The sequence below is a fragment of the Salmo salar genome, chromosome ssa12 (genome assembly GCF_905237065.1).
Source record: "Salmo salar chromosome ssa12, Ssal_v3.1, whole genome shotgun sequence".
Taxonomy (NCBI): domain Eukaryota; kingdom Metazoa; phylum Chordata; class Actinopteri; order Salmoniformes; family Salmonidae; genus Salmo; species Salmo salar.
The window spans coordinates 11,309,624-11,329,390 of NC_059453.1; the positions used below are offsets into that span (position 1 = coordinate 11,309,624).

General features: G+C 42.6%; 1 protein-coding gene across 3 annotated transcripts in view; it reads left to right on the forward strand.

Moving 5' to 3' along the window:
- The window catches only part of LOC106564160 (oocyte zinc finger protein XlCOF6), a 32,120-nt gene extending 13,825 nt beyond the window's left edge, over window positions 1–18,295 (forward strand). Inside the window, exons 1-3 of one of the 3 annotated variants that reach the window (XM_045690680.1) lie at window positions 9,604–10,226; window positions 15,991–16,537; window positions 16,685–18,295. In XM_045690680.1, coding sequence (XP_045546636.1) covers window positions 15,997–16,537; window positions 16,685–18,012 — 1,869 coding nt within the window. In that variant the 5' untranslated portion in view covers window positions 9,604–10,226; window positions 15,991–15,996 and the 3' untranslated portion in view covers window positions 18,013–18,295. Of the gene's footprint in view, window positions 1–76; window positions 3,412–9,603; window positions 10,227–15,990; window positions 16,538–16,684 lie in introns of those variants that run through there. The other 2 variants (XM_045690681.1, XM_014130180.2) reach the window with 2 other exon arrangements.
- The last annotated feature ends 1,472 nt before the right edge of the window (window positions 18,296–19,767 follow it).

The window sequence follows — 19,767 nt, forward strand, 5'->3', positions numbered from 1 at the left end:
GCATCAAAAGTTTTTTTAAGCCCCTTTCAATGTTCCCTTTCGAAATCTAACCCCATATCTGTCCATATTCCCAAAGGAGAGAGCTACAACCCAGGTTCAGACAGTGAGCCCAGTTCCACAGCATCAGGAAAACATAAACAACACAGACAGAGGAACTCAAGACAGAAACATCACCACTGCATGGACTGCTTCACTAGTTTCTATGAGCCAGAGGAGTTGAGAAGACACACTTGTAGACCCCACCCCTGTTCAGATTGCAGAGGCAGTTTTATTTGTCCAATTCACCTCATTCCACACCAACAGACTCTCAAAAGAAAGAAAATGAACCCGAGTGGTCAATGTGGGAAGAGATTTCAGACACCTTGGAGCTTGAAGACGTACCAGCTTACTCACACAGGAAAGAAGTCGTACCACTGCTCCCAGTGTGGGAAGACCTTTGGTTCGTCATTCAATTTGAAGCGACACCAGAAAATACACACAGGGGAGAAGCCTTTCCACTGCTCCCATTGTGGGAAGAGCTTCAGTGATGAAGAAAGTCGAAATAAACACCAAAGAATACACACAAGAGATAAGACTTTCCACTGCTCTGAGTGTGGAAAGAGCTTCAGTAAGGGAGGAAATCTAAAGGAACATCAGAAAATACACACAGGGGAGAAGCCATATAGCTGTGATCAGTGTGGGAAGAGTTTCAGTCAAACAGGAGTCCTAAAGAGACACCACCTAACTCACACAGGTGAAAAACCTTTCAACTGCTCCCAGTGTGGGGAGGGTTTCAGTCAGTCATCACTTCTGAAGGGACACCAGCTAACGCACACAGGAAAGAAGCCTCACCACTGCTCTCATTGTGGAAAGAGTTTTAAATTGGAAGGAAGCCTTCAGAGTCATCAGAGAATACACAGTGGAGAGAAGCCCCACCACTGCTCCCAATGTGGGAAGAGCTTCAGTTGGGTAAGAGACCTAAAGAAACATCAGAGAGTACACAAAGAGGAGAAGCCTTTCCACTGCTCCCAATGTGGGAAGCGCTTCAATGAGAAAGGAAATCTAAAGCAACACCAGAGAAGACACTCAGGAGAGAAACCGTACAGCTGTGATCAGTGTGGGAATTGTTTTAAATGGAAACAAAGCCTGAAGGAACATCAGAAGGCAAAGCACAGTGCAGTGCCTGACAATGGCCTTATAATTGTGTTGCCAAGCTGGGCATCTACATATATAATTAATATTGACACTAACCAGATTTCCATCGAACCTTTTTAGGCAAGTAAGTAAAAAAAATGTTAGATTTTTATCAAAACTTAAATGGAAAAGTTGCTTTTATGTACTCTCTGTCATCATGCACTGTTTTTAATCTGTCTGTTTGGTGGAAACACCACTGGTGGGAAACATTTTATTGATGTGGGTTTTAGAATATTCACATGAAAATCTGTCTTCAATTGGATGGAAATCTAGCTCGTGTTGCACATTTGTTAGGCTAAATAGATGTAACAATATGATGAATTATGGAAAAGAGAGAGACTTCTGACAACTAAGTCACAACAGGTGGAGTCCATGTCCGAGTCGAGTCACGAGTCATGAAAATCATGAGTCCTGGTCTCGAGTACTACAACACTGACAGCTACTCTCCTTTTGGGAACGTTTTATTTGTGCAAATTGATTCCATTACCTTACTTTTCTTGCTTGTTAGTGCTAAGTTTTGGCATCATTCAGGATACCTGGTTGTATTGCCACCACCTAACTAACCTGATTGAAGAGAGGTCAGTGAAGTTGATGAATGCAGTGGGTGTAGTAGCTCCATTCAACTACAAGATGAAACTATCGACCCTTAATAAAAACAGCTCGAGTAAAAAGTTGCTTTCTTCCGTCCAGTGGAACCGCGATGAACTGCTAAAACGGTCAAACCACTTCACATATTATTTGAGCAACACATCACCATTGCTTCCAAACAAAACGGTATGAAGATATAAGATAAATACGATTCATAAAGAAGAATTATGTGAATTTGCTCAATGCGTGCATGTAGTCCCGCACTAAGAGCCATGTACAGTCTACAGAGTTGTTCTGTGGGTGTCACTGAGTAGGCTGATACCCCATTTCATGGGTGCACACTCCATAGGTAAGGCTGTACAGTGCAATACAAATGTTCAATACACATTATAGGCTGAATAGTGAGGTGAATTCCCAGTCAAAGTCCCGCAATAAGAGCTATGACGCGAATATTTGTGTACACTCTTTAGAATTGTAATCTGTGGGTGTCACTGAGTAGGCTGATAACCCGTTTCATTGATCCACAATCCATAGGTAAGGCTGTACAGTGCAGTATGCCCCCTTGAAATGTAATACATCCGCAGATTTTTTTATAAATGTTTAATTAAATTAACTAATAGCGGTTCCAAGCATAGAGATCCTATTAAATGAATTGAGGGGCTAAGTCATAAACCCTACAAAATTCCAGAATGGTCCGAAAATGGCAGCCTTTTGGTTCAGGGAGAATCCAACCCAGTCTAATTAGGGCTCCCGAGTGGCGCAGTGGTCTAAGGCACTGCATCTCATTGCTAGAGGCCTCACTACAGACCTTGGTTTGATTCCATGCTGTATCACAACCGGCCGTGATTGGGAGTCCCATAGGGCGGCGCACAATTGGCCCAGCATCGTCCAGGTTAAGGTTTGGCCATCGTAAATAATAAATTGTTCTTAACTGACTTGCACAGTCAAATAAAGGTTAAATAAAAATTGAATTATTGGTATGAATGGCAGTAGAGGCATAGGTGATGCATTTCCTGCTTTTACTTATACAGGAAAATACAATTAAGGCATGTGATATCAGAAATTGTGTAATAGAATTGTCAACCTAAAATATTTTCATAGAATTATATAAACAGTACATATGGGTTTTATAAAAAAAAATATAGCCTCTAAAATAAATGTAAACAGACCATAAATGTCTCAATTTGTGTCCTATCATCAACACATTTCAGTCAGTGTATGGCTGTGGATTGACTGTATTGTTTGAATGGAATGTTGGCATATTGGTAGTTATTTAGAAACATTTATGGAATCCTTCCTCTGAAAGTGTCTGGCTAGCTAGCTAACAAACAGTGCAGATGATCGTCAAATTCATTGTTTTACACTATATCTTATCACAGCACTGGCAAACCATGGTTGACCAAAATGGGCTGACCATTTATACCATCATAAGAAGGTTAATTAACTTCTAGTATTCCAATTCCTAATTCTATGGTTCCAAGCCCTTTCTATGGATTCTATTTCTATGGTATTATTCCTCAGGTTCTCTACCTTCCAGGTGGTGTGATAGGTTGGTTTATCATTGTGTGGGGCTGCTTTGGCATGAATCTGAATGGGAACTGTCTGTCTGACATTGACCTTATCATATCATCTCGCCATCACGGTTGACAACTCCCTTGTGTCCTCCTCCCAGAGTGCTAAGAACCTTGGCGTGATCCTGGACAACACCCTGTCGTTCTCCACTAACATCAAGGCGGTGACCCGATCCTGTAGGTTCATGCTCTACAACATTCGCAGAGTACGACCCTGCCTCACACAGGAAGCGGCGCAGGTCCTAATCCAGGCACTTGTCATCTCCCGTCTGGATTACTGCAACTCGCTGTTGGCTGGGCTCCCTGCCTGTGCCATTAAACCCCTACAACTCATCCAGAACGCCGCAGCCCGTCTGGTGTTCAACCTTCCCAAGTTCTCTCACGTCACCCCGCTCCTCCGCTCTCTCCACTGGCTTCCAGTTGAAGCTCGCATCCGCTACAAGACCATGGTGATTGCCTACGGAGCTGTGAAGGGAACGGCACCTCCATACCTTCAGGCTCTGATCAGGCCCTACACCCAAACAAGGGCACTGCGTTCATCCACCACTGGCCTGCTGGCCCCCCTACCTCTGAGGAAGCACAGTTCCCGCTCAGCCCAGTCAAAACTGTTCGCTGCTCTGGCACCCCAATGGTGGAACAAGCTCCCTCACGACGCCAGGACAGCGGAGTCAATCACCACCTTCCGGAGACACCTGAAACCCCACCTCTTTAAGGAATACCTAGGATAGGATAAAGTAATCCTTCTAACCCCCCCCCCTTAAAAGATTTAGATGCACTATTGTAAAGTGGTTGTTCCACTGGATATCATAAGGTGAATGCACCATTTTGTAAGTCGCTCTGGATAAGAGCGTCTGCTAAATGACTTAAATTTAATGTAATGTAATGATATCACTGTACAGTGCATTCGGGAAGTATTCAGACCGCTTTACTTTTTCCACATTTTGTTACGTTACAGCCTTATTCTAAAATTGATAAAATAAAATACTCAAATCTACATACAATACTCCATAATGACAAAGCGAAAAACTGTTTTTTTAATTCATTTTATCCATTTTTTTTTACATTTTACATTTTTAGTCATTTAGCAGACGCTCTTATCCAGAGCGACTTACAGTAGTGAATGCATACATTTCATTAAAAAAAATTGTACTGGCCCCCCGTGGGAATCGAACCCACAACCCTGGCGTTGCACACACCATGCTGGCGTTGCAAACACCATGCTCTACAAACTGAGCCACAGGGAAGACCCTGTATGTATTAAAAATAGTAAACAGATACCTTATTTACATAAGTATTCAAACCCTTTGCTATGAGACTCAATTGAGCTCAGGTGCATTCTGTTTCCATTGATCATTCTTGAGATGTTTCTACAACTGGATTGGAGGAGTCCACTTGTAGTAAATTCAATAGTTTGGACATGATTTGGAAAGGCACACACCTGTCTATATAAGATCCCACAGTTGACAGTGCATGTCAGAGAAAAAACCAAGCCATAAGGTCGAAGGAATTGTCCGTAGAGCTCCGAGACAGGATTGTGTCGAGGCACCGATCTGGAGAAGGGCACCAAAACATTTCTGCAGCATTGAAGGTCCCCAAGAACACAGTGGCCTCCATCATTCTTAAATGGAAGAAATTTGGAACCACCAAGACTCTTCCTAGAGCTGGTCGCTTGGGCCAAACTGTGCAATCGGGGAAGAAGGGCCTTGGTCAGGGAGGTGACCAAGAACCCGATGGTCATGCTGACAAAGCTCCAGAGTTCCTCTGTGGAGATTGGAGAACCTTCCAGAAGGACAACGATCTCTGCAGCACTCCACCAATCAGGCCTTTATGGTAGCGTGACCAGACGGAAGCCACTCCTCAGTAAAAGTCACATGACAGTCCGCTTGGAGTTTGCCAAAAAGTACCTAAATACTCTCAGATCATCAGAAACAAGATTCTCTGGTCTGATGAAACCAATAATCAACTTTGGTCAGAATGCCAAGCGTCACTTCTGGAGGAAACCTGGTACCATCCCTATGGTGAAGCATGGTGGTGGCAGCATCATGCTGTGGGGATGTTTTTCAGCGGCAGGGACTGGGAGACTAGTCGGGATCGAGGGAAAGATGAGCAGTGCAAAGTACAGAGAGATCCTTGGTGAAAACCTGCTCCAGAGCACTTAGGACCTCAGACTGGGGTGAAGGTTCACTTTCCAACAGGACAAATCAGGAGTGGCTTCGGGACAAGTCTCTGAATGTCCTTGAGTGGCCCAGCCAGAGCCCGTATTTGAACCCTATCAAACATCTCTGGAGAGACCTGAAAATAGATGTGCAGCGATGTTCCCCATCAAACCTGACAGAGCTTGAGAGGATCTACAGAGAATAATGGGAGAAACTCCCCAAATACAGGTGTACCAAGCTTGTAGAGTCATACCCAATAAGACTAGAGGCTGTAATCGCTGTAAGGTGCTGTAAAGTGCTTCAACAAAGTACTGAGTAAAGGGTCTGAATATTTATGTAAATGTGATATTTCAGGTTTTTCTATGGGGTATTGTGATCAATCTACACACATTGATGAGGAAAAAAACGACAATTTCATGAATAATTGGAATACGGCTGTATTGTGTAACAAAATGTGGAAAAAGTGAAGGGGTCTGAATGCTTTCCGAATGCACTGTATATTTTATTTATTTCACCTTTATTTAACCAGGTAGGCTAGTTGAGAACAAGTTCTCATTTGCAACTGCGACCTGGCCAAGATAAAGCATAGCAATTCGACACATACAACAACACAGTTACACATGGAATAAACAAAACATACAGTCAATAATACAGTACAAAAAAGAAAACAAAAAGTATATATACAGTGAGTGCAAATGAGGTAAGTTAAGGCAATAAATAGGCCATGGTGGCGAAGTAATTACAATATAGCAATTAAACACTTGAATGGTAGATGTGCAGAAGATGAGTGTGCAAGTAGAGATACTGGGGTGCAAAGGAGTATATGACGAGGGTGATAACCCCTGATTTATAACATGTAGACCTGTGGGCCAGGCAAGACCAGGTGTGAAAAAATCAATCTTTACAAATAATTAACAGGACACCTGGAGATTATTATTACCAACTACAGAAGACGACTCCTTTTTTCCCTCAAAGTCAGAAAAGCTTTTGAAGAATTGGCTACATTTTTATTTCCCAAAATGCACTCAACAATAAACTGGATTCACAAAAGTATGATATGTGTTCTTTAAAAATGTACTCTCTGAAATGTTCAATCTCTCCCTAGCTCAGGCCTCTATACCCACCTGCTTCCAGATGTCCACTGTGCCCAAGAAAGGGAAGGTAACTGAACTGAATGACTTCCGACCAGTAGCACTCCCTTCCGTCATCATGAAGTGCTTTAAGAGGCCAAGTCAAAGACCATATCACCTCCTCCCTCCCCGACACACTCCACCCTCTCCAATTTACCTACCGCCCTGACAGATCCACGGACGACGCAATCGTTATTGCACTGTACACTGCCCTCACCCACCTGGCAAAAAGGAATGCATATGTGAGGATGCTGTTCATCTCGACTACAGCTCAGCCTTCAATACCATAGTGCCCCATAAGCTCTTTACAAAGCTCACAGCCCTGGGTCTGAACTCCTCCCTATGCAACTGGGTCCTGGACTTCCTGACAGTCCACTCCCAGGTGGTGAAGGTAGGCAACATTACCTCCTCGACACTGATCCTCAACACAGGGGCCCCACAAGGGTGCATCCTCATTCCCCTCCTGTATTCCCATGACTGCATGGCCTCAGTTCCAACTGCATCATCAAGTTCTGACAACATGACAGTAGTAAGCCTGATCACCAACAACGACACTACCGCCTACAGAGAGGAGGTAGGCACTCTGACAGCGTGGTGCCAAGTAAACAACCTCTCCCTCAACGTAAGCAAAACAAAGGAGCTGATTGTGGACTTCGGGAGGAACCAGGCTGGACACGCCCCCGTCCTCATCAATGGGGCTGCCATAGAGACGTCATTAACTTCAAATTCTTCGGCGTACACATCTCAGATAAGCTGAAACCATACATACATCGTGATGAAGAAGGCACGACAGGGACTCTTCAACCTCAGGATGCTGAAGAAATATGGAGCCTACTGTCAGGTTGCATCACGGCCTGGTAAGGCCACTCCACTGCCGCGGACCGCAAGGCTATTCAGAGGGTGATACATGGAGCCAAACGCACCATTGGGTGCCCACTGCCTGCCCTACAGGACACCTACAACACCAGGCCAAGAAGATCATCAGGGACCCCAGCCACACAAGCCATGTCCTGTTCTCCCCGCTTCAATCACTCACAGACACGGGCAGTACAGGAGCATCAAAGACGGGCCAATAGTTTCTACCCTCAGACCATCAAGCTGCTGAATAGCCACCACTAGTCAACTACCTGCTCCGCTACCCCCCCACTCCCCCTAATGACATTCCACCCCCCCCATTTATATTGTTGTTTTTTTTAATGACCATTTTCATTATTTGATTTCACTTAGTCCTGTATGTTGGAGCTCGAAGCCTAAGATTTTCACTGTACACTGCAATCACACTTGCAACCCTATACATGTGACAATTAAACACTGAATCTGATAGTAATATGGGATCATTCTATGGTAACATGCTTAATTACATCAATAGAAAATACATTTATTAATTTGGAGAATGAACAGAGCGCATCTGCTGGACCCCGAATTTTACAAATGTAGACAAGAGGATGGAGAACAGCTGAGCCCCGATATAATTTGGGATGCCTTTTAAGTGTACATTAGGCAAATGATAATCTCATCCTCGGCAAAACTTACATCTGATTTAGATATTAAACAAAAATAAATCACTATCTTAGAAAAAGCCCATGCAAAATCTTTACAAGGTAAAGATTCTAAATTTAAGCAGGAATACGATATTTTGCTTCTGAAAAGAGAGAACAACTACAGGTTAATTAAGTGACAATGCCAGAGAAGCCAGTGTTTGGAGGATATAATGGCACGGTTGTTAGAAATTTAGCCACGTCAAAAAGTGCTGCCAGAATAACAGCAAAGTAGCCGCATTTGTTAAAGCTGTTTTCCAGTGACATTTATTTTGATACATCCATTACAATGAGCTAATGAGGCGCGATTTCCCTGGCATGGAAACTTTGTTCACGCGTCAACACTGTTGTTCAGAGGAGCTAGCCAACAGCACAGCTAACACAATCACTTCAAACTGAAGCTGGAAAGACTGCAAACTAGCTGCACTTCGTTTCGGTTAACCTTTTTTCAGTTGACATTTCTTTGCATATATCCATACAAATTATGCCAGCTGATTCCTGATTTCAACTGGCTGAGAAAAGCTGTCTGCCTGTCCGTCTCATCCCGACACATTCATTACTATGGGACAGCTGGAGATCAAATTTGAATATTGAAACAATGTTGCAAATGTCGGAGAGACAGACAGCTAGGTTTATACAAATCTCAGCTGTTGAAAACTAAAGGTTAGTCTGAACGACATGTGAGATCATGTCTAGATGCTTTTTATAGTGGAGATTAATTGTATAACTAACTGGCTGGGCTGATGAGACAGTGGATTGCGCAGTCAGATGGAACAGAGTAAATAGGCATTTTAGCATCATAGATTGAGCCAGTAGTAATTTGTAGAATAGACACCGGCTGGAATACGGTTTTAACATCAGAATTTAGGATTAGACCCACCCGTTGTATAAACTCAATTATGAACTGTGTGGTTCCAGCCCTGAGTACGGATTGGCTGACAGACCGTATACTGCGGGTATGACAAAAAAACATTTATTTGTACTGCTCTAATTTTGTTGGTAACCAGTTTATAGTAGCAATAAGGCACCTCAGGGGTTTGTGATATATGGCCAGTATACCACAGCTACGGGCTGTGTCCAGGCACTCAGCGTTGCGTCTAAGTACAGCCGTTAGCCATGGTTTATTGGCCATATACCACATCCCTCTGGGTGGTTCGAGCCCTGAATGCTGACTGGCTGACAGCCGTGGTATATCAGACCGTATACCATGGGTATGACAAAACATTTGTTTTTACTAATCTAATTACGTTGGTAACCAGTTTATAATAGCAATAAGGCACCTTGGGGGTTTGTGGTATATGGCCAATATACCACAGCTAAGGGCTGAGTCCAGGCACTCCGCATTGCGTCTAAGGACAGCCCTTAGCCATGGTGGATATCATAAGGTGAATGCACCAATTTGTAAGTTGCTCTGGATAAGAGCGTCTGCTAAATGACGTAAATGTAAAATGTATATTGGCCATATACCACACCCCCTCGTGTCTTATTGCAGAAATAAAGCATACAACTTAAAATGGGTGTACCCCGCTCCAGACCAGAAATGGGTGCCACCTCCCCCTTTAGACCAATTTATAATGGCTAAAATTGATTAAATGGAACTGAGTCAAACATGTAGCTTCCATATGTTTGATACTGTTCCATTTATCCCATTCCAGACATTACAATACGCCCGTTCTCCTATAGCTCCTCCCACCAGCCTCCTTTGGTTTGTTTATGTAGTAGAAGGACCTACCGAAGTTGAAATGTAACTTCTCTAATATCTAACTTAGAGTATGAATGTATAGATACGCTATCTTGTGTATAATGTATGTACAGTGGCAAGAAAAAGTATGTGAACCCTTTGGAATAACCTGGATTTCTGCATAAATTGGTCATAAAATGTGATCTTCATCTAAGTCACAACAATAGACAAACAGTATATATTTAATGGCGTTGCGCAATGTGAGTATCTAGCGCAGCCATGACTGTCTTGAGAATGCAGATCTGTATTCTCGAGGTAGAGCACATCTCGTTCTGGTAAAAGAGGGCTACAACAACAATACCTGTTAACATTCAAAACCAAGTGTCAAGGTAAAAATCAAGCTTTCTAACATATTCTAGAACGTTTCCAAATACAGAAAGCAGTCGGATTTTTTGTCCACGTGCCTCCGATCAACGTGTCAACAATTAGCCTATTCAATGATCTGGCTAGCTAGCTAGCTTGCTAACGAGCTATATATCTAACTAGCTGCCATATCAAGCAAGTTTCTCCTCCTGAATTCGGTGCGTGAATACACAACACTTTACGGTATGTTTTCTAGTAGGGAAACTGAATCGGATGCACTGATAGACTACAGCTACAAATCATTCCAAGCAGACAGTTTGAAACACACGTATTCAATAATACAACTCACGGCCACCGGATGCCATTGTTTTCAATGAGCACGACGGTAAATGCCGCCATTCAACCGGATGTTGATTTGCACCGTTTGTTTACTGAAATCACCATAACAACGCATACCTTGTGCTGATTTGCTTTGCCATCCTCCTCTTTCTTGCTTTCTTCTCCCCCTGCAGAGTACCACAGTATGAGGGGAAATGGTTCGTCGTTTGTCCATCATACTTTTTTTTCCCATAGGGGATTTTTTTGAAACTAAGGGCTAATTCGTGCAGGCTTACACAGGCGTGACGTTTTGATAACCGTGTAAATCTCTCTAGGACTGTTGGCATGTGGACTAATATGTTGTTGAATTGTGTTCTTACACTGGTACAGTCATGCCCTATGAGAGATGTATGACTGCGCATGTGCGAAAATAAATAAAGTGCATTTTCCCCCGTTCTGGTTAAAACACCAATGATGAACATGTGTGTTTATTCCTCCGTTAAGTAAACCGGTATTCCTGTCCTGAAGATGTCAGAACCAACAGGTTATGGGCCCAGGAGGGAACATGGAATAGATTATATTTCGACGGAGATGAAAAAAACTACGAGTTATGGGAGACAAAGTTTTTGGGGCACTTGCGTTTGCTTGGGCTAAAGGCCGCCATATTGAGCGTGGATGAAGATGAAGAAGACGGAGAGAAAAATGAAGAAGCCTACGCCGAATTGATACAGCTTTTGGATGATAAAAGTCTTTCCCTGATAATGAGAGAAGCAGCAGATGATGGGAGAAAAGCGTTGAAGATATTGAGGGAACATTATGCAGGTAAAGGGAAGCCACGTGTGATTAGCCTCTACACTGAACTAACTTCTCTTCAGAAAGCCGCTGACGAAAGTGTTACGGACTATATCATTCGTGCTGAGACGGCTATTACAGCACTGAGAAATGCTGAAGAGACTTTAAGTGATGGGCTGTTGATTGCAATGATTCTGAAAGGTTTGCCCGAATCATTTAAGCCGTTTGCCATCCACATTACGCAGAGTGACGAGCCGACAACTTTTGGCAAGTTCAAAACCAAGTTGAGGAGCTATGAAAGCACCGAGAAGTTTAGCGCCATTTCCACTGACGACAACGTGATGAAGGCAAGTAACATTAAAGTTAGCTGGCCAAGAGGGAGAGATAAAGGGACCGAGATAACCTGCTTCAACTGTGGCCAGAAAGGGCACAAGGCCCGGGAATGTACCGTTACTGGAGAGCGCAAAGAACGGAGACAGTGGTGTAGTTTTTGCAAGAGATCCACTCATACTGACGCAAATTGCAGACGAAAAAGAAGAGACAATGTGAAACAAGCAACAGATGCTGAAAGCCACACATTTGCATTCAGAATAAGTGACTGTCAGGTTAGTGGACTGAAACAGAAAGGGCTGATGGTTGATACGGGAGCAACGTCACATATAGTCACGGACATCGGGAAGTTTAAGGAGTTTGACGAGACTTTCAAACCGGAAAAACATTCCGTGGAGCTGGCTGACGGAACAAGAACGAATGGTGTCGCGGAGAGGAGAGGTGCAGCGGAGGTTTACCTGAGAGACAACACGGGTCGTCGGGTAAAAACAACGCTGACGAAGGCGCTGTACGTGCCGTCGTTTCCACAGGACATTTTCTCTGTTAAAGCAGCGACAGCCAACGGAGCTTCAGTCAACTTTCGACAGGGGTGTAACAAGCTCATCCACAAGAACGGTACCACTTTTGACATCAAGGAGTACGATAGACTTTACTATCTTAACACTGTAAGTGATGAAAATGATGATGGATGTCATGGGTGCTATGATATTCACACATGGCACAAAATTCTTGGCCACTGTAATTTTGAGGATGTGTCAAAGTTAGAAAATGTGACCGAGGGAATGAAAATCACAGGTAAGATTGACAAATCTACCCTCAACTGTGAAATCTGCACTCAGGGAAAATTTATTCAGAGCAGAAACAGAGAGCCTGATGAAAAGGTAAAAGCGGCTCTTGAGCTTGTGCACACTGATTTGGCTGGCCCTATTGAGCCAGAGGCAAAAGATGGGTTCAGATATACTCTAGCATTTACGGATGATTATTCAGGGGCAGTTTTTGTGTATTTCCTAAAAGCAAAGAGTGATACTGTAAAAGCTACTGAGAAGTTTATTGCTGATGTGGCCCCTTATGGGAAAATAAAGTGTGTCAGTTCAGATAATGGCACAGAATTCACAGCCAAAGAGTTCCAGTCACTGCTCAGTAAGAACGCCATAAGACATGAAACTTCAGCCCCTTACTCACCCCATCAAAATGGGACCGCTGAGAGAAATTGGAGAACACTGTTCGAAATGGCAAGATGCATGCTACTTGAAAGCAACCTACCAAAGAACTTGTGGACATATGCTGTAATGACTGCTGCAGTAATTCGCAATAGGTGTTACAATAAGCGTGTAGGACAGACTCCACACTACATGTTTACTGGGAGAAAGCCTGATCTTTCAAAGATGAAAGAATTTGGATCTGTTTGCTATGCATATAGACAGAACAAGAAAAAGTTAGACTCAAGATGTGAAAAGGGTATTTTTGTCGGGTATGATAAAAATAGTCCAGCATACCTAGTCTACTACCCAGACACTGGGAAAGTTCTTAAAAACAGATTAGTCAAGTGTGTTACAAAAGGTGTAGTCGAACACCAAACTCAGACAGATTTGGAAAACAGTGATGATCTTCATGGGGAGAGATTTGAAAACCCCATGCCGAAAGCCAAGATGGCAGATCAAAACTCAGAAGAGACACAAGATGTGCAAATTGAGACTTCAGATGGTCAGAGTCCACGCTATCCAGACAGAGCGAGGAAGAAACCCCAGTACTTAAAAGACTATGAGTGTAAAGTGAAATGTGATGACCAGATACCACCTAGTGTTGACTACTGCTACAGAGTAATGTGCAATGCACCACAAACCTTCAAAGAAGCAATGATTTCACCAAAATCAGAGATTTGGGCTACTGCTATGAAGGAGGAGATGGATTCCCTTAGGGAAAATGATACATTCACATTAACCACACTGCCAGAGGGTAAAAATGCAGTGGGGGGCAGGTGGGTCTATGCGGTCAAAAACAATTCAGATGAGACTGAGACATACAAGGCAAGATATGTTGCAAAGGGGTATAGTCAAGTGGCAGGAATAGACTATAAGGAGACTTTTTCTCCAACTGCAAATATGACATCAGTACGCTGTTTGATGCAGCTAGCAGCTCAGTATGACTTAGAGTTACATCAGATGGATGTCAAAACAGCATATCTACATGCTCCTATTGACTGTGAAGTGTACATGGAGCAACCAGAGGGTTTTGAAGTCAGGTCAGATACAGGTGAGCAACTAGTCTGTAAACTGAACAAGTCACTGTACGGCCTGAAACAGTCAGGAAGGAACTGGAACAAAATGTTGCATGATCACCTTAGTGAAAATGGTTTTACACAGAACCCAGCTGATCACTGTGTTTATAACAAACAAACTGCAACAGAAAGGATCATTTTGATAATTTGGGTCGATGATCTAATTATCGCTGCTAGTGATAGTGACTCACTCACAAGTGTAAAAGAAATGTTAAGTGAAAAATTTAAGATGAAAGATCTTGGGAGGCTTGGACATTTCCTAGGCATTGATTTTACACAAAGTGAAGGGAAAATAACGATGAACCAAACAAGGTACATAACAAAGATACTGGAAAGGTTTGGTATGTCAGACTGTAAGACAAGGTCAACACCATGTGAACAAAAACTAAACTTTGATGGTGATGGTGAACTTATTGATTCAAAAAGGTATCGTGAAGTGATAGGCAGCTTGATATATGTGATGACATGTACAAGACCGGATATCAGTTGGATTGTCAGCAAGCTGTCACAATACCTATCAGAACCAAAAGAGCAACACTGGATAACAGCTAAACATGTGTTGAGGTACTTGAAGGGAACAATGAATCAGGAGTTGTGTTACAAAAAGGGGGGTGGAAAAACTCAACCTCGTAGCATATAGTGATGCTGATTGGGCAGCAGATCAAAGTGACAGACGAAGCATAACAGGGTATTGTTTTAGTTTAACTAAATGTGGACCTGTCATTTCATGGAGGTCTAAGAAGCAGCCAACAGTAGCTTTATCTACATGTGAAGCAGAGTACATGGCACTGGCTGCTACTACACAAGAAAGTTTGTACCTTGTACAGTTATTGGGCGAGATGGATAGTGAGTGCCAATATACACCAGTAACAATCTTTGAAGATAACCAAGGTGCAATTGCTCTGTCAAAGAACCCAGTATGTCGTCAGAGATGTAAACATGTCGACATCAGATATCATTTCATTCGATCTGCACTCAGTGATGGTAAAATAAGTATTGAATATTGTCCAACGGCAGACATGGCTGCAGATGTTTTGACTAAACCTGTAACGAAGTTCAAAAATGAAAAATTCTTGGGTTACATGTTTGGAATATAAACTGACATTTGTGAGATGAATAACTGTAAGCTAAATGTGTTGATAAAGTTAGGTTGAATACGACTTGTACAGTATAAGAGCAAGTGGGGGTGTTGGCATGTGGACTAATATGTTGTTGAATTGTGTTCTTACACTGGTACAGTCATGCCCTATGAGAGATGTATGACTGCGCATGTGCGAAAATAAATAAAGTGCATTTTCCCCCGTTCTGGTTAAAACACCAATGATGAACATGTGTGTTTATTCCTCCGTTAAGTAAACCGGTATTCCTGTCCTGAAGATGTCAGAACCAACAAGGACAATGTATTTGAAAAGGGGTTGGGTTAAATGGGGAAGACACCTTTCGGTTGAATGCTTTGTTGTGCAGCTGCTCTAGGTATCCTCTTTCCCTACCAGAAAACACGCGATACCGTAAAGTGTTGAGTATTCACGCATAAAAAAAATCACGAGGACACTGAAGTGCGATTGCTTAACTGTGTTTTGCAAGTGTCAGCTCACTTGACCACAGTACTCCTTAAAGTCCAATGACCTTATACAGGCATAGCCGTGGGAAGTAGGGGTGCTGAGAGTGTTGCATCACTCCCTGAAAAATCGAAATAAATACAAATCGTAATTATTATTATTTCTCCCCGATATGAAAGATAATGTCTGTATACTTCCAAAACCATACCGCAAGCGATGTGTGTTAATGTTCAGACCGAGCGTTGGAGCTCTTAATCTCTCTCCTACAGAAGATACCTTCGTCCATTGACTCTTCTGTGTAGCTAAAGCTAAACCAATAATAGCTCCACATTGCTGACGTTAGCTGTCATTGCCATCACCATAGCAACGTGAGCTAGCTAGTTACATTTTATTAGCAGGCATTCCTAGTGCATGGAATATTTAGCATGGTCTATCCCTTTATTAGCTAAGCTGTTCCAGTATTTTGTGAAACTCACCTTTCACATGTGCTTCCTCTTTTTGATCCATCTCTAGCCTTCAATGTCTGTACCCAAATCCACAGAGTCCCCAGGTTCTGGCTGTGGTGTTCAAGCCCAGAGAAGCGCACAGCAGGGTCCAGAGATTGTCTCAGTAAAGCTGGAGGACTGCAGTCAAACACTGGAACTCAATGTGATTGTCAAAGAGGAATGGGAGGAGAGAGGAATCAAGGAGGAGATAGAAGTAAAAGAGGTGGATCAGAGAGCAGTCAAAGAGGAAGTAGAGATGGCAGTCAAAGAAGAGCATGAGAGAACAGTTGAAGAAGAAGAAGAGGAGGAGGAGCAAGCAGTCAAAGAAGAAGAGGAGGAAGAGCGAGTAGTCACTGAAGAGGAGGAGGAGCGAACAGTCAAAGAAGAAGAGCAGGGGGAGAGAGCAGTCAAAGAAGAGCAAGAGGAGAGAACAGTCAAAGAAGAGCAGGGGGAGAGAGCAGTTAAAAAAGAAGAGCAGGAGGAGAGCGAAGTCAAAGAAGAAGAGGAGAACAGGGAAGTGTCTGCTCCAGATCTAGAGGAAGAGGAGGAAGAAGTAGATAGTATCACTGACCCAGGTAAGTTCAGGTGTGGAGTATGTAGAGAGGTTGGTGCCTTGGTTCGCCACAGGGGATTCCCAAACTATTGTAGTGCTTCTGCTTGTATCAAAAGTATTTTAAAGCCCCTTTCAATGTTCCCTTACTGATTCTAACATATTCTCACAGGAGAGAGCTCCCATCCAGGCTCAGACAGCGATCCCAGTTCCACAACATCAGGAAACCATAAACAACACAGACAGAGGAACTCAAGACAGAAACATCACCACTGCATGGACTGCTTCACTAGTTTCTATGAGCCAGAGGAGTTGAGAAGACACACTTGTAGACCCCGACCCTGCTCAGATTGCAGAGACAGTTTTATTTGTCCAATTCACATCAAATCACACCAACAAACTCTCAAAATAAAGAAAACCTACCCGTGTGCTCATTGTGAGAAGAGTTTTCAGACGCCAAGCAGCTTGAAGACACACCAGCTTAATCACACGGGAAAGAAGTCGTACCACTGCTTTCAGTGTGGGAAGAGGTTCTGTCGTGTAGACGCCTTAAAGGCTCACCAGAGAATACACACAGGAGAGAAGCCTTTTCACTGTTCTCAGTGTTGGAAGAGCTTCAGTGATATAGGAAATCGAAATAAACACCAGAGAATACACACAGGAGAGAAGACTTACCATTGCTCTGAGTGCGGGAAAAGTTTCAATCAGTTATCACATTTAAAACCACATCAGCTAACTCACACTAGTGAGAAGCCTTTTAACTGCTCTCAGTGTGGGAAGGGTTTCAGTCTGTCATCATATCTGAAGAAGCACCAGGTAATGCACACAGAAGAGAAACCATATAGCTGTGATCATTGTGGGAAGAGTTTTAAATTGGAAGGAATCCTTAAGCGTCATCAGAGAATACACAGTGGAGAGAAGACTTACCACTGCTCAGAGTGTGGGAAGTGTTTCAGTTTGTCATCATATCTGAAGAGACATCAGCTAACTCACACAGGATTAAAGTCACACCACACAGGAATAAAGTCACACCACTGCTCCCACTGTGGGAAGAGCTTCAGTAAGAAAGCTGACCTAAAGAAACATCAGAGAATACACACAGGGGAGAAGCCTTTCCACTGCTCCCAATGTGGGAAGAGCTTTAATGAGAAAGGAAATCTAAAGCAACACCAGAGAAAACACTCAGGAGAGAAGCCTTTCCACTGCTCCCAATGTGGAAAAAGCTTCAGTTGGGTAATAGACCTAAAGAAACATCAGAGAGTACACAAAGAGAAGAAGCCTTTCCACTGCTCCCAATGTGGGAAGAGCTTCAATGAGAAAGGAAATCTAAAGCAACACCAGAGAAAACACTCTGGAGAGAAACCGCACAGCTGTGATCAGTGTGGGAATTGTTTTAAATGGAAACAAAGCCTGAAAGAACATCAGAAGGCAAAGCACAGTGCAGTGCCTGACAATGGCCTTATAATTGTGTTGCCAAGCTGGGCATCTACATCTAATTAATACTGACAGTAACCAGGTTTCCATCTAACCTTTTTATGTGAGTAAACTTGGCTGGAAGCTTTTCAAATGTCGACAAAACAAAATATGCTTGACAAGGTGGGATCTTTTTCTGTCGGTAAAATGTATTATCTGAGAAATGTTGGTGGAAATGCTTTTATGTGCTAATATTGACACAGTAATCATCATATCATCATATCAGCAATCATCTTATGGGGCGGCAGGTAGCCTAGTGGTTAGAGCGTTGGTCTAGTAACCGAAAGGATGCTAGATCGAATCCCCGAGCTGACAAGGTAAAAATCTGTTGTTCTGCCCCTGAACAAGACAGTTAACCCACTGTTCCTAGGCCGTCATTGTAAATGAGTCACGCAAAGACATGTTGTGTGGTCCTCCCACTACGACTCGTCGGGAAAGCATGCAGTTTGTTAGGCTACAGATTAAATAAATTATGAGGAACTTCACAGGGTGGAGAAAGTGCTCTTTTCCAATAAATATATTTTTCTGGGGACATGATCATCATTTACATTTACGTCATTTAGCAGACATGTGACAAATACAAATAATCTGGCTCTTTTGTCCTGTGAGCTGTTGGTTAGAGCGCACGTGCCAAGATCAGAGTGACACATTTACTATTTAATACAACAATTTTTATAACAAAACCATCAGTTGAGTTGAAAGTATGATGGAAACACATTGAACTTTAGGTTTTTATTCGGTACATGAAAACATAAGCAAAAAATTACATTTTGTGTGCACTACGTCATCATGCACTGAATTTATATCTGCAACACGTCAGTTTGGTGCAAACACACTACTGGTGGGAAAATGTGCATATTATCTTTATGCTGATTTTAGAATATTTGTATGAAAATCTGTCGCCAATTGGATGGAAACCTAGCTAGTGTTGCACATTGGTTAGGCTAAATAGATGTAACATTTGTTGTTGTATTCTAGTATGTTGAATTATGCAAAAGAGCAAGATTTCTGACAACTTAAGACACCACTGATCGAGTCCGAGTCGAGTCACAAGTCATGAAAATGGTGAATTGATAGCTAGTCAAGTCTGAGTACTGGACTCAAGTACTACAACACTGACAGCCACTCCTCTATTGGGAATGTTTGATTACAACACTGACAGCCACTCCTCTATTGGGAATGTTTGATTACAACACTGACAGCCACTCCTCTATTGGGAATGTTTGATTACAACACTGACAGCCACTCCTCTATTGGGAATGTTTGATTACAACACTGACAGCCACTCCTCTATTGGGAATGTTTGATTACAACACTGACAGCCACTCCTCTATTGGGAATGTTTGATTACAACACTGACAGCCACTCCTCTATTGGGAATGTTTGATTACAACACTGACAGCCACTCCTCTATTGGGAATGTTTGATTACAACACTGACAGCCACTCCTCTATTGGGAATGTTTGATTACAACACTGACAGCCACTCCTCTATTGGGAATGTTTGATTTGTGAATATGTATGTCATTTCTCTAGTGTTGGTCTGGTCCAGAAACTAACTTCGACTAGACCCCATTGTAGACCTGAAGAAACTGATAAACATCTTGTATTTTTCTTATTAAAAACAAACCCTTTTATTTATTTTAGCTAAACTTCCAAACCCTTCAAATGAGTCAGGTTTGTATTTAAATAGGTTTACATATCACATGCAGCTTTGTGTAATCTTTTTCTCTGTCATTATGTTTGTGTTTATTTGTGATTCAATGTCAGCAGTCTGAGACAC